The sequence below is a fragment of the Erinaceus europaeus genome, chromosome 6, assembly GCF_950295315.1.
Source record: "Erinaceus europaeus chromosome 6, mEriEur2.1, whole genome shotgun sequence".
NCBI lineage: Eukaryota > Metazoa > Chordata > Mammalia > Eulipotyphla > Erinaceidae > Erinaceus > Erinaceus europaeus.
The window spans coordinates 72,451,108-72,466,044 of NC_080167.1; the positions used below are offsets into that span (position 1 = coordinate 72,451,108).

The 14,937-nt window shown below is 48.1% G+C and overlaps 1 protein-coding gene across 1 annotated transcript in view; it reads right to left on the reverse strand.

The window, feature by feature from the left end:
• ZEB1 (zinc finger E-box binding homeobox 1) overlaps positions 1–14,937 on the reverse strand; it is a 111,355-nt gene that overhangs the window by 24,380 nt on the left and 72,038 nt on the right. The window contains exon 2 of the mRNA XM_060192501.1: positions 4,609–4,809. Coding sequence (XP_060048484.1) covers positions 4,609–4,809 — 201 coding nt within the window. The remainder of the gene's footprint in view (positions 1–4,608; positions 4,810–14,937) is intronic.

Sequence of the window (14,937 nt, forward strand, 5' to 3'; positions counted from 1 at the left end):
AGTCTAATAGCTACATAAAGAAAAAATGTTCAGAAGGGATAAGATACTTTGGGTGAATTTCTCACTCTCTGAATACTAAGCTGGACCTAAAGTTCTTTAAATTCTATGAACTGCAAAAGGAAGTCAGCTACAGACAGGATCTGACAAAGTCCTCAACTAAGGCTGTGACCCCACGTTGTGGGACGTTTCTGTTCACTCTTCCCCAGGAGCTCCTAGAAGACGGGGAGAAAGGGAAGCTGCCCTGCTCTTGAGCGCCCAGCACTGGCCTCCCTCTCTCCTTACAGCCAGCGGTCTTTCCATGTCTGCTTCTCCTCGTCCGTCTGGCATGCTCCGGGGGTGGGGGGTGGGGGTACCGTGTAACTGAGCAGGTGAGACATCAGTGCTGCAAGGCCGCACTCCCTCCCTTCCAGATGCGATTTTTCTTCCTAAGGGAACTTCTGCATGACTCAGCACTTTTTGCTAAAAGGGTTTTTTTTTTTTTTTTTTTTTTTTTGGTAGAAAGGAACAAACTTGTGAGGTAAAATTTAAGTTTGTTGAGTATCTTTTGGATAGTATTTTGCCTGTAAAAGGTTAAAATCTGCTGCGACTCAGGTGATAAAAGTGATCAGAGTTGAGGCCTGGTAGAAGATATCTGCTAACACCACCTTGGGGCTGGGAGAAAGCAAACAGCTCAAACACTCTCCCCAGTCCAACCCACAGTGTCACCACAGCGCTGAGCTATGCTCTGTGAAAGAAAGAAACAGAGAGAGAGAGAGAGAGGGAGAAAGACACAAGATACTGTCCTTTTGCTAATCAGGTCTTCTTCAGTCCAAGTATTTCACATAATACGTAAAATCAGAAGATGAATATTTGACAGCAAGCATACCTGAATACATTATTCATGGGCCAAACAGAACAAGAACCGCAGAATAGCTCATCTTAAGCTGCGAGTGTCCCGCAGCACCATTTGCTATTATTATTCATTCACTTTGGAAGGAATTTTTAGTAACAAACAGGTTTACTCCTTTATTGGATCAAATGGCAAGTCCCCTGGGACACTAACTTTGTAAGTGAAAATCTGCCTTTCACACATTTATTGTGAACACTCTCTTCTCCCTTCCATAACAAAAGACAGTTTATAGGGCTCACACTGTATGGAAAAAAACTATGCTCAACCAATTAATAGCAAAAACCAAGAAACTGGATTCAAATCACATGACAGAAACAGCTAAATTATGGTCCAATGTGCAAAATACAGTACTACTACTGCTCGGCCTAGTATTCTGAGGAGACCTTTTAGTAACTTGGAAGGCTGTGAGCTGTCATTCCTCACTGTGTACAAGTGCCAGGTGTCACTGTCTGTGAGACCTGGGTTTCAGTTTTCCACTCTTGACTCTGTTTTTCGACTGGGGGTTAGTGTCGTGCTGCGACGCGGAGGAGAGAGAGAGAGGAGATCCGGAGCTGAGAGGGAACACAATTCTTTATTCGCGAGGGCACCTCAGGGTTGGGTGAGAGCGCAGTGGTTCAGGCCACGTGGAGCTAGCAAAAATGGCCTCCTCGCACAGCACCCTTCCCTGCGTCTAATCACCCAGGTGAAAAGCGGGCAAGAGAGAAATGGTAGGGAGGCTTTGTTTTTGGGCTCTGGGAACTAATTTTTTTAGATTTTGCCATTTTGTATTATGGGTCCTGGAGGACGTCCTGCCTCCGGGAAAAGTGGCAGGGCGAGGGGCCGCAGAAGCTGTGGTGGCAGCCGAAAGGTTAGCGGCTTACAGTGTAGGCACTGCCCGTGGTGCAATGTATGCCTCAGGGGAGCACTCCAGTTCCCAGCCTTCCACCCCCAGAGTCCTTTGCGGTGGTGCAATACGCCAGACCCGTCCGAGTTTTACTTTGGGCCTCCCCTTCCTGTTCTTGTTCCTTAAGTTCTACCCACGAGGGAGGCCACCCCACATGCACCCTTCTCTTTCTGGAGGATCTCACTTAAAATGATTCCTTCAAGCTCCATCCAAAATGAGGTAAAGAAGGTGACTTCATCCTTCTTAATAGCTGAGGAGTATCCCATTGTATAGGAACACCACTTCTCAGGCACTCGTCTGCTACTGGATGTCTCATCCAAATAGAGATATAGAGAAGATTCTTTACTAAACGGGAATGGGAGCTTTTTTTTTTTTTTTTTTTGCCTCCAGGGTTATTGCTGGGCCTTGGTGCCTGCCTACACTACGAATCCACTGCTCCTGGAGGCCATTTTCACATTTTGTTGCCTTGTTGTTTATCATTGTTGTTGCTATTATTATTGTTGTTATTGCTGTCATTATTGGACAGGACAGAGAGAAATGGAGAGAGGAGAAGAAGACAGAGAAGGGGAGAGAAAGAGACACCTTGTAGACCTCTCTCTCATTAAAAAATAACAAGCGCCTTTTTTTTTTTTTAAGGAGCAAGAGAGTAAAACTCAGGATAAGTTGTTATATAAAGATGCTAGATCTCTTGGCACAGATAAAATACTTCAGAACATAGAGAAATCTTTGAAAACAAATCAAGGGTTATGGTCTTTGTGGAAGACTGGAGACACGGAGAGGTGAATAAGGAAGGAGCTTGTGTATTTCCCCTTTTTCTCCTTCCATCATTCTAGACCAGAGAGATTTAGCTCCCGTGTGGAGGACGCATTCTGGAACAGAACAGGTGTGCTTGTGTGAACATACAAACTTCAGAACAAAACAAGGGTCACCGGAGCCCTAGTGGGTTGCTGAGAAAAGTGGTAAGATCTGACCAAATCTACCTAGAGAGCACTAGAAGACAATCTCGTATGATACTTATTTCTGAGAGGGCGGAAGGGTTAGACATCGAATGGACTGGCGTGTTTAAAGTTTTGGTCTAGAAAACTTTTGGTGGACAGATGACAACTAGTCCCTCCCCACTAGCTCTGTGCCTGGTTCAGCGTCACCTCTCTGGGGGCGGGGTAGACTAATGTGGCAAATAAGAGCTCAGGGTTACAAGTGAGCACAGGCCCTGCCGGCAAAGGGGAGTCCCCGTCTCAGAGATCAGGGTTACAAGAAGCACAGGCCCTGCCGACAAAGGGGAGTCCTCGTCTCAGAGCTCCATCTTCTCTTAAGCCTGACCATGCGAGAGAGAGAAAAACTGCGATTCGCAAACTCCTCTTCCTCTCACAATCCTAATCGGATCAATCCACAGTTTACTAGAGTTCTGAAACCCCTCCTGTCTTTTTAGTGACACCATCTTTACGGTTTCCAGAGTTCAGCTCCTCTGACTGAGAACACAGTGTCATATTCTGCTCACTCCTCTGGTCTTAGTTTCCACACTTTTTCTCAAACCTCTGAGGCGTCAGACATACTGCTCTGGCTGCCTGGGGTACCCTCCCCCTTCTCCTCCATCTAACTGGTCGCTGTAATTGCTTTGCGGACGGGCATGACCACTCCCGCAGGCTGCAGCTCGCCCAGATGGGAAGCACTGCCCTCCCCCTTCTCCTCCATCTAACTGGTCGCTGTAATTGCTTTGCAGACGGGCATGACCACTCCCGCAGGCTGCAGCTCGCCCAGATGGGAAGCACTGCACAGTGAGCAGGCGGGCGGGCAGGCGCTTGACTGCGAAGGCCCTTCTTAGTCCCAGCACTCCTTAGCGCTCTCTTTGCAGAGTCCTGACTACGGCCACCTGGACCGAGTCCTTTGTGTTTCTGTCTAAGCTTCTACCTTGGCTGTGCAGTCCCTCTCACCTGCAAACCTGAGTCACAGCCCCACACAGTCTCTCCTGAATCAGAACCCGCGAGTCTGATCTCCTGAGCGCTCTGTCTCTAAGATGCCTCAGACTGGGATTCCTAGTCCCTGTCATTTACAGTCCCTGTCATCTCCTGTCTTCAGACCAGCGCCATTTAAGTTCCTGTCACGACAGGTTATCTAACTGAATCAGTTCCTTATGAGAGCAGAAGAGATGGATGAGATTTTGATTTGGACACGAAGAGTGCAGTCTGGCCCTGTCACTGGAAAGCGAGACAGACACTGCGAACTCTCTGGCAGCACAGTGAGCGGAGGGCTTCTTCCCTCTCATGGCTCTTTTCACTGAGACATGTTTTCCTTTAGCGAAAGCACAAGTGGCTGCTGGGTAACATCACAGCAAGGAAAAGAACCACACGGCTTGTTGGGTTTGAGGCGACACAAAGGAGAGCTTCAACACACTAAACTGTGCTGTGATTTTTCTGACCAAGAAGATAATTTGCTTGTTTCTTTGCAGATTTTTCATTGGAGGGCTCAATAAGAAACTAAAGGCGTGCTCAAAGTGTACCGCAGCACAGGGAAAGCCTTGTGGCCACAAAGGCTACTGGAAAGTTAACGTGTCGCACGCACCATGCGGATATTCGGGCCACCACAAGTCTTCCATCGTTTGGTTTTCGATAGGCTAAGAATACCTCCTACTGACTGACAGACAAATATATTGACACCTCACTTCAAATAACAAGTATCTGTTAATTAAACAGAGAGTGACCAGCGGGACACTAGGACCCAACTCGTGACCTCACTCTTGAGGGTCACACATGTTTCAACTTCTGTGCCACCGCCTGGGTAGATAGGCACACGTCTCAGAGCAATCAGGAGACCAGAGACTCGTCAAGACTCAGCTCACCATCCTCCTCCCAGCAGGCCTTGGAGTCCCCGGGCCTCTCGCCGGCCCCTGCGAAGGCCGTCTGCTCAGCTGGCAGGTCGTCCTCTGGGCTGCCCCCCTCGCCGTCGGCCGCGTCCGCGACACTTTCTTCTTCCACGATGTGGAGTTTGTCTTCATCATCTGAGTCGGAGTTTGTTTCTACCACAGTGTTATAGTTTGTAACTGCAACACAAACACAGAGCCAAAGATCAGTTTTCGTGTGAGAGTAAGATTTAAAATACTTAAAGCAGGCCGTTATTTGGTGAACTTTTTTTTTCTACAACGGGGAAACAGACTGTTCAGTGGACAACAACTCACAGCACTTCACAGACACTAGCTGGTCAAACAGGCAAACGTCTGCCTTGTCCAGTGGCCGGGGCTTAGCCTCCAGGGCTTTCTTTCAACGAGAGGCCACGTCCCTAGCAAGTCGTGAAGTTTACTTAGCGCATTTGCAAGCTGTCCGTTACTAGTTGTACAGCACCTGTAGGGATACGCGCTTGGATGATCTAAGCCATGTTTCTATGACTTTGATTCTGTCATTCTGAAGAAGTGTGCCACAGCCAGAAGCTTCCCGAAGTCCACCCTCCCTCACTGTAAATGGGCTTCAACAAAGCAACACCAACGTCATGAAGGTCAAACTACTCTGAAGGACGAGAGTCCATAGAACCAAGAGTATAAAATTCTCCAAAACACAGGTTACAGTTGAGGCAGGATTTCCCCTTTAGAGTTCCTGTACTAATCACTCTACTAGAGAAATTGTTTGGTACCTGACTGGGTATGACCCCAAGAAACCTTTTCCAACTACTTGTAGCATGATTTTTAGATGAATCTGAGGTAAAGCTGAGATGGCAGGAGAGGAAGGAAGCTTTGTTTACATGACTAAAAGACAATTACTTATTTCTAATTCTTAATATTTCTAACCACTCCTGAAAAAAAAAACACATTATCTAGGAATGTATGTATATATTCACACACACATGCCTGAGTGGTAAAGTTACTGGGTTTTCAGAAAACCAGGGAAAATACATCATGACTTTTCTGAATACCAAATAGGTGCATCTCTCTTTAAAAAACATTTTTACATTTTTTATCTTTATTTATTGGATAGAGACATCCAGAAATCAAGAGGAGAGGGGGAGATAGAGAGAGGGAAAGACGGAGAGACACCTGCAGCCCTCACAAAGACCCCTCTCCCCTGAAGATGGGGACTTGGGGCTCAAGCCTGGGTCCTTGTGCTCTGCAATGTGTGCGCTCAACCAGGAGCGCCCCACCTGGTCCCCACGCGTCCCTCGCCCCTTCTCACGCAAGCACACACCTGAGGAAGCGAAGGCAGAGAGCCAAGTGCACAGCCCACAGTGGAGCACACAACAGGAAGCCTCCCAGGCTAGCCTGAGACTGTGCCGGTCAGCGCCCCATGGCAGAACAGCTCAGGGCTCGCGCACCATGTCAGCAATCGCCCCTGTGACACATGCAGCTGGGCCTCTTCCCGAGAGCAGATGGTTGCTAAGTTTACGGTCAAGGCAACACTAACATTGTTAGGAACACAGGCAGCCGGGTAAGAGCCCGCCGGAGGCCTGCAAGAACCCCGACACTCCGTGGAAGACCACCTCTCCACGGGAAGCTCTACTGATGGTGGGCAGCGCTGCGCTGTGTCTTTATGTGCCAAGCGGTAAAAGCCCTCTCCCACCTAGCTCTCCTTTCTCCAATCACTTTTCAGAGATAGTGGCAACAGTTCACTTACTCCAAGTACCAGGCGGTCTGCGGGCTTCTCAGGCCGTCTAGCTGTCAGAGCTCACCTCATGTGCTGTCAGGCACACGGCATAACTCAGACACACGGCATGCCCGCTGAACACATTTGGGACCGATCACGCCGTGGTGCCACTCAGCCCGGCCCAGCAGCCTGTCCTGCCCTCCTCTGGCAGGCTACACCACGCGGGTCCTGAAGTGCACTTACTGACAGACTGTAGGATGTCTCCCGTGTTTTAGATCATCGTGTGGTCACTTCTCATGTCCGTTTGCGAGGCATACAGAAAGGAGGGCACTGCTGGATCAAAGCAGGCACTGCGGATGCAGGCACAATGCGGAGGCACCGGCGCTGCGCCTGCCAGAGTGCACGTGTTGCCGTGAGCATGCACCCAGGCTCAAGCCTCAAGTCCTCACCTGCGGGGATGCAGAAGCTCCTCTCTCCCTAGTTCCCCCTTCTCTTTCAATTCCTCTGTGACTCTATTAAAAAAAAAAAGCGAAGGAAAACGTGGCCACCAGCAGTGGTAGATTCTGTAGTGCAGACACCCCATCCCTGGTGGCAGTGGGCGAGTGTGGGGTCTGACTGGACTCGTCACTGCAGGAGTGCAGCAAGCTGCAGCACTGCATGCGGCTGCCGCGGGGCAAGGTCTACAAAGTCGCTTCCCTGTTGGAAGAAGGACCCTTGAGGAAGAGAAGGATGCAAGAGTGGGAGGGTGCGGGGGAATGGGAGGGAGCAGGAGGGAGAGGTGGAGGGAGAGGGAGGGTAAGGGAGGGAGAGGGGGAGATGGGCTATGTGTGTTTTCCCAGCAAATGATGAGCAACTATAGACTTTCATTTTTACTCTCCAGGGTTTCTTATTGGTAGCACATCTAGTGACTGAGTAACGTCATTCGGGGCTGGCACGGCATATAAAGTCACCTTCATGACACAAGCTCAGTCAGGAGCTAGTGAGCGTTTCCAGAGAACTGATCTGTCATCAACATGCATCCCGCGAGGTCTGGTCACCGCGTAAAGGTCCGTCAATACTAACACCAAGCTCTCGCTACTGGAGAACACACGGAACATGGCAGCCCCTCACTCACTGTTTTGTGTGGCAAGATCTCAGTGCTTCTTCAGCACCTGGAATTGCTCACAGTTTTAGATTGTTGCTTTTCTCCCTCTTTTAAAAATAATCTTGAAATCTATATTAAATCACTAATAAAAGAAATAGGTGGACAGATGAATTCAGGAGGACCGGCCTCCCTGTGGCCGCTGGGTCACTTGCCTCCAGCGCTATGCTGTGGTCAGCTCCAGAAGGTGACCCCAGATAGGACATTTAACATACACGTAGAGTATTTTCAACTTGAGACATCTGCCATAGTTCAGCTCTACAACATATTTCCATATTGTCTAGATAATGGAAATTAAGTTGTGTTTACACTGATTTTCAGGCTGCTGCATTCGGCTTGTGCTGTCTGCACAGGAGAGCGTGCTCTCAGAATTCCTGCCAAGCAGCACTTTGGTGGCAGGTGCGCTTTGAACCGCACTCTGTAATCCAACAATCTTGTAACCCACCATCAATCACACAACACACACAGCCTCCCCCATGCCCACGAATACGGTCCCTTTCTAGGGCTCTAAACAAAATGCTTTTCTACTACCGAGTATAACTGGCATTCTTAGCATGCAAGATTCCAGGTCGAACACCCCAGAGACTGCATTATTTTATAGTCATCTTGTAAATTTTCTCAAGGTAGCTTTTGAATATAAGATATAAAATTTAAAAACATGGGTAGGGGTAGATGGCATAACGGTTAGGCAAAGAGACTCTCATGACTGAGGCTCCAAAGCTCCAGGGTCAGTTGCCCACACCACCATAAACCAGAGTTGAGCAGTGCTCTGGTGAAAAACAAATAAGATAAAATAAAATTTGAAAAACAAACCCCTACATATTGGTTCTGATGGGAAAAAAAGTCAATAGTTATTTTCCTGTCTTCTCATTATTTCCTAGCCACCATGATTAACAAGAAGCAGTGAAAGTCACTCATACTGAGGATAACAGACCCCAGACAGCTTTCCTGTCCCGGGGCAGCTTTGAAAACCACAGTCTAGCACCACAGACGCCACCCTCAGTCCCTGGTAACAGCAGCGCCAGTTGCCTTAACTCTCTGCCAGTCTCTGTGCCTCATTCTGCTAACGTGAGCGAGGCTTAAGCTCTAACGAGGCACAATCTGCATAAAGGTGGCGGCTGCTGGCTTTACCTCTTGGTTCTGAGGATAAAATTTCAAGGAAGCCAAGGGAAGAAGAAGTAGGAAAGTGACCACAAGACGGGACACAGTGTGACTGTAACTGTGAATATAAAATGGAAATGTCTTCAGTGTCTCAGGACACACCGCCCTCCTGGCGACCCTCCTTAACCCCAGGGCCGCTGCGCCCGCCCACTGGGAAGTGCACCCTGCTGGGTGGGCAACTGGCAGTGGCGGGCTGTGCATCTGTCCTTCCAAAGCAGCAGCTACTGGCGCTCAAGGTGGCCGCAGAGTAGCGTGCGGCCTGGGGCGGCAGAGCTCTTAAGCACACTGGGTTCGAATTCCCGTCTGGATGTGTTAGCGGCTGGGCTGTAGCCCGAGGATACCTGGTCTTTGATATTTTTGCATCTGGTCCTCGGGGAGCCCTGGAATTCCGCATTTCACAAGTGCACTGAAGAGACTCAAGTGAGTAGACTCTCACACTAACATAGCGAACAGCTACGCATGGAGGGACTGTCATGACAGTAACGGAGCCCACAGGAGACGTTCACAGTGCGAGGTGACGTCAGCATTCGGCTGTCCTACCAAGCGCCCTGCAAGGAAGCGCGTCACTGCAGAAAGGCTCGGCTGCAGCGCCAGAACCCCACGGGCAGTCCTTGGCAGCAAGGCCGCGTCAGTGCTGTGGACGTAGACTGGCCCTCGCATTGCTGCTGTGATTCCCATCAGAGGCTTAGGCTGGCACAGAAGAAACGACTGAGCGAGACGGGAGGGCGGAGGGGACAGACTGAGCTGTCACACGGCACGTGCCGACTCAAGTCACAGGCTAATAGCACATCTCAGCACAGGGCAGGCTGAGCAAAGGCCTTTCCGGAGGTCGGTTCAGCTTCCAATCAACATGAGTAGATGCTTAATCACGGCCCACTCACTCCCAAACATACTCGCACATGGCCAGAAATGAAGGTGAAATTAGCAAGAAGGAGCCTGAAATACTAACAGGCCACTTGTAAACAAGCTGTTCCATGTGTACGTCAGCCTGGCTCACTGCCGCAGTCTATGAGCCGCCTTGAAAGACACACCCGCCTCGCGGCGAGTTTGATCCTGCTACTTAATATGATGCCCTCACCGGGGTGTCCTCAGCTCTGGCTGCCGGCCTGCTGGGAACCCGACCTGGGAGCTCCCGCGTGCAGCCCCAGGGCTGCCTCTGCTGCCTCTCAGCCCCCAGGTACACCCCAGCTCCCCATAGCAGAATTGGAAGCTAGCGGTAAGATGCACTTGTCAAGTGCAATGCCCGAATCCCTTGCTGTAAGCGGCAGAATATTTCGCACACCTGAGCCCTATGCTGCCAAGACCAGTATTTAGACGTGACTGCTGATGAAAGCCGAAGACAGAAGCGGAGACACCAGGCAAGCTGTTGCCATCATTAGCATACACATGGGGTAGACCACATGGCACACTGCTCCGTCCTGAAGACTGCCTGGCATGCTGTCTTCCACACGGCTCGCACAGGGAGCCCCTCTTCTGTTTTCTCCACGAAGAAGCTGAAGCTACAGACTTAAATGCGAAACAAATCTCCAGGGAGAACTCAACTTTAAAATGCAGAAAGAAAGGGTGGAGGGTAGATAGATAGCATAATGGTTATGCAAAGAGACTCTTGTGCCTGAGGCTCCAAAGTCCCAGGTTCAGTCGCCCTCACACCACCATAAGCCAGAGCTGAACAGTGCTCTGGTAAAAAAAATATAAAAAGATGCAGAAAGAAAAATCAAGTATAAAATAACTTCAGAGACTCACTTTGAAAACCTGTCGCACAAGTCGAGACAAGCGCATTTGAGAAGAGAGGGAAAACGACGTTCTCAGAGCCAGACATGGTTATAGTCACACTTATCCTGCCATTTTTAAGATTTGGCCCATGGGGGTGGGAGGGCAGATCACCACTCTACATGGCGCCAGACTTGGGGGCGACTCATCCTAGGCTCTCTGCGGGCACAGCACCAGGACTGTGGCATCGCCCCTTCTTAAGGAACAGCTGAGAAGAGACAGCTGAGTGTGCACTGTAGTCGATGAAGATGTTAAACAGCTAACTACTGCAGGAGTCGGGTGGTAGCACAGTGGGTTAAGCGTACGTAGCGCAAAGCACAAGGACAGGCATAGGGATCCCGGTTCGAGCCCCCAGCTCCCCATCTGCAGGGGAGTCGCTTCACAAGCTATGAAGCAAGTCTGCAGGTGTCTCTGTCTTTCTCTCCCCCTCTCTATCTTCCCCTCCTCTCTTCATTTCTCTCTGTCCTATCCAACAACGACTACAACAATAAAACAACAAGGGCAACAAAAGGGAATAAATAAATAAATAAATATTTTTAAAAAATAGCTAACTACCCTATAAGAGCCAGATGTTCTCCTGGGTGAATTACTAAAAATCTTTAAAAACTGGTGACTTTTTTTTTTTTAATATTTATTGTTTATTCCCTTTTGCTGTCCTTGTTGTTTTATTGTTGTAGTTATTATTGTTGTCATCGTCATTGGATAGGACAGAGAGAAATGGAGAGAGGAGGGGAAGACAGAGAGGAGGAGAGAAAGACAGACACCTGCAGTCCTGCTTCATTGCTTGTGAAGCGACTCCCCTGCAGGTGGGGAGGCAGGGGCTCGAACCGGGATCCTTGCACCAGTCCTTGCACTTTGCACCACCTGCTCTTAACCTGCTGTGCTACCGCCCGACTCCCTTGGTTTATTTTTTTTAATTCTCTTTTGTTGCCCTTGTTTTATTGTTGTAGCTATTATTGTTGTTGTTATTGATGTCGTTGTTGTTGGATAGGACAGAGAGAAATAGAGAGAGGAGGGGAAGACAGAGGGGGAGAGAAAGACAGACACCTGCAGACCTGCTTCACCGCCTGTGAAGTGACTCCCCTGCAGGTGGGGAGCTGGGGGCTCAAACCGGGATCCTTACACTGGTCCTTGTGCTTTGTGCCACCTGCACTTAATCTGCTGCGCTACTGCCTGACTCCCCGGTTATTTTTTTTTTAAAAAGAGAAGTAGGTGAAAAAAATCTTAAGTTCTTTCTATGAAACCAGCATCACAAAAGTCAGCTAAAAACTAGGGGAAAAGCATGTGTGTTTATACACAGAGTCACACAGAAACACAGAGTCACATACACACACACAGTTACACAGACACACAATCACATAAACACACACAGTCACACACAGCCACACACAGTTACACAGACACACACAGTCACAGGTATACACAGTCACACACACATTTAACAGACACAATCACATAAATACACAGTCACACACACGCAGTTACAGATACACACACAGTCACAGGTGTACATAGACACACAGAGTTACACAGACACACAATCACATAAACACTGTCACACACACAGAGTTACACAGATACACATTTAGAGGTGTATACAGGCACACACACAGTTACACACAAACACACACATGCAGTCAGTAGTGATCACTTATTAAACACTAAATATTAAATCCAGTAGTGCACTGAAAATGTAAAGCAAGTCGCCATTCATCATTAGGAAACATGTCTGTTACACTGACCTAGTAAAGCAGAAACCATAATCTGTTTTTGCCTCCAGGGTTCTCACTGGGGCTTTGCTGGCGCCATGAATCCACAGCTCCTGGTGGCCATTTCTTCCTTTTTTTTTTTTTTTTTTTACTTTTTTCCTATTTTATTCAGTAAGACAGAGACATTTTGGATTCTTAGTCAGAATGACTCCAAAATGTCTATGAGAAGGTTGGAATGCATCTTACAGACACAGGCACCTGGTTCTGATCATAATCTCATCACTTGCTGGTGACGTGCCTGGTGCGTAGCTTCACATTCTGTGTCTCTGCTTTGTCATCTCAAAGATAAATAACACCACATCCTCCAGAGGGTCGCCACGGCTAGGATGATCACATACACAAACACTTTACCCCAGGACTGCAGGGGTCCTCAGTTGTTTTCTTGGAGGAATTTGTTTTCTAGGAGTATAAACAGATGCATGTTGAGTGGAGTGCTACTCTACAGTTAAGAAAGACAATACTGTATTGTTCTGGACAAAGTGGACAGAACTGGAGGTACTTATTCCAAGTGAAACAGAGAGGTGAAGGTCAGCAACTGGGTGGTCTCACTCATATGGCGAATACAGATAATCAAATGGTATGAAGTTGCAGGAAAATTAAAAAGTATTCAAAAGTCTGTCAGACTATATAAGAACTATGGGGGTCTGACAATGTGTGTGTGTGGGGAGCACAGACCTTTGTGGTGGATAAATTGTGAACCACAGCCCTGTAATCCAATAGCTTTGCAACCCATTACTAAATCACAAATAAAATAATAATAAAATAAACACAAAACTACCTAGGGAGATTCAGAAAAGTCATAGTAATGGTAGTGACAGGAGAAGACAGACTAGTTATACGTGAGAGAAAATAAACCCTGAAGACGTAGAAACAGAAACACCCCCCACACAGGGACAAGCAATCACCCAGATACAGATCCCACAAGCTTATGGGGGCTTGGCTGATCAGATTTCCATCTCATACACTTAACCCAAATGAAGTCCATAAGAATCAACTATTTTAATTATAAAAAAGAAGTCAAGAAAGTACTAAAAGAAAAAAACAATCAACCCTGGTCCAACGCAGGCTTGAAGGGCATGGTTCCACTTCCTTGTAGATTTCCTCGTGAACAGATGATGCTGACGGATATCCCATTACTGCAAAACCACCTTCTCTTTCTTCTGATTCCCTTTCTCTTAAGAATACGGTGTTGAATATGCAAATGTCAACCCACAGTTTATATTACCAGCCAGACTTGGTCACTAGCAGGCTATTAGTAGTAGCTCTTATTTCTGGGAGTAAATAATATAGATACATTTAGCCCCGAACGCCTGCGTTGTTAAAAGGTCAACTGAGCCACAGACTCTTTTGTTGTCTTAAGAGAGACTGTATGCATGAAACAAGATCCATGATTGTTTATGCAAACAATCTAAGCCTCAAAACAAAGCATCTCTGGAACTCGTGCTCGCAAAGGCTGATGTCTCTCTTTTTAAAAATTTAATATTTTATTTATTTACTTACTTGGGATAGATGGAAATTGAGAGGGAAGGGAGAGATGGAAAGAGGCAGCAAGAGAGACATCTGCAGCCCTGCTTCACCACTCGTGAAGGTTCCCTAGGTGGGGGGCCCTGGGGCTTGAACCTGGGTCAACAGAAGAAATTGTTGGGAAGAGAGCATAATGGGTTGTGTCAAAGGCTAGTAATCAGAGTTGAGGGTGATCTCTGTCCTGGGGTCCTGTGCACTATAATGTTTGTGCTCTACCAGGTAAGCCACCACTTGCCCCCAGTTTTCTATCACACAGAGAATTCCTAACTTTCCATGAGAAAAAGATACACCCCTAACTAGTTATGCAGAAACAACTTATACACACCAACAGGCCTGGCCGATAACACGTAACAAGACGCTCAGCCTCATGGGTTAAAGAAATGTCTGCTCTGACCCTGCATCATTGTGATCACTTAAGGGTCTCATCTCTCTCGCTTCTGCCTGACCTCAAAATCCCTATTCTGGCTAAAGCCTTAATCTGACTCAGTTTCACTCTTCCAAGGTAACCGATGCCACCTCACTGTGTGTCCTGGAGACCCCATCCCCAGAGCCCTGCCCCACTAGGGACAGACAGACACAGGCTGGGGGTGTGGATCCACCTGCCAACACCCATGTCCAGCAGAGAAGCAATGACAGAAGCCACAACTCCCTCCTTCTGCTCCCCATAATGATCCCGGGTCCAAACTCACAGAGGGAAAAAGAACAGGGAAGCTTCCAGTGGAGGGGACGGGATAAGGAACTCTGGTGGTGGGAACTGTGTGGGATTTTACTCCTCTTGTCCTATGGTTTTGTCAATATTTTCTGTTTTTTTATTTTATAAGTAAATTTAAAAAATCACTTTCTCAAATTTTACATCTTGGTTTTCTTTAATGAAAGTATTTTGAAGTTTATAGTAATCTGGTTCCTCCTATTGTCTCTCAAGCCCTTGGTCACACACCGTGTCGTGACTGAACTGCTGGCTTCGAGGACCAGAGCCGCCCTCCCTGACTGCTACAGCTGACACAGTCCATCACGCCCTTCCCAGCATTTCTCCTCTTGAGCCTTTATTCTTGCTGCTGTTCTTTAGTTTTTTTCCCTCCGTCTCAGGCCCTCTATCTGCCCTTGGTTAGATTCCACCCGGTAACTCCCTGCCCCACACAGCAGCTAGACTCCCCAGGCCTGAGCCCTGACCCTGCACTCTGTTGCCTACTTGACACCCCCGTGGGGACGGGTCTAAGGGGCAGACCGACTCTTGG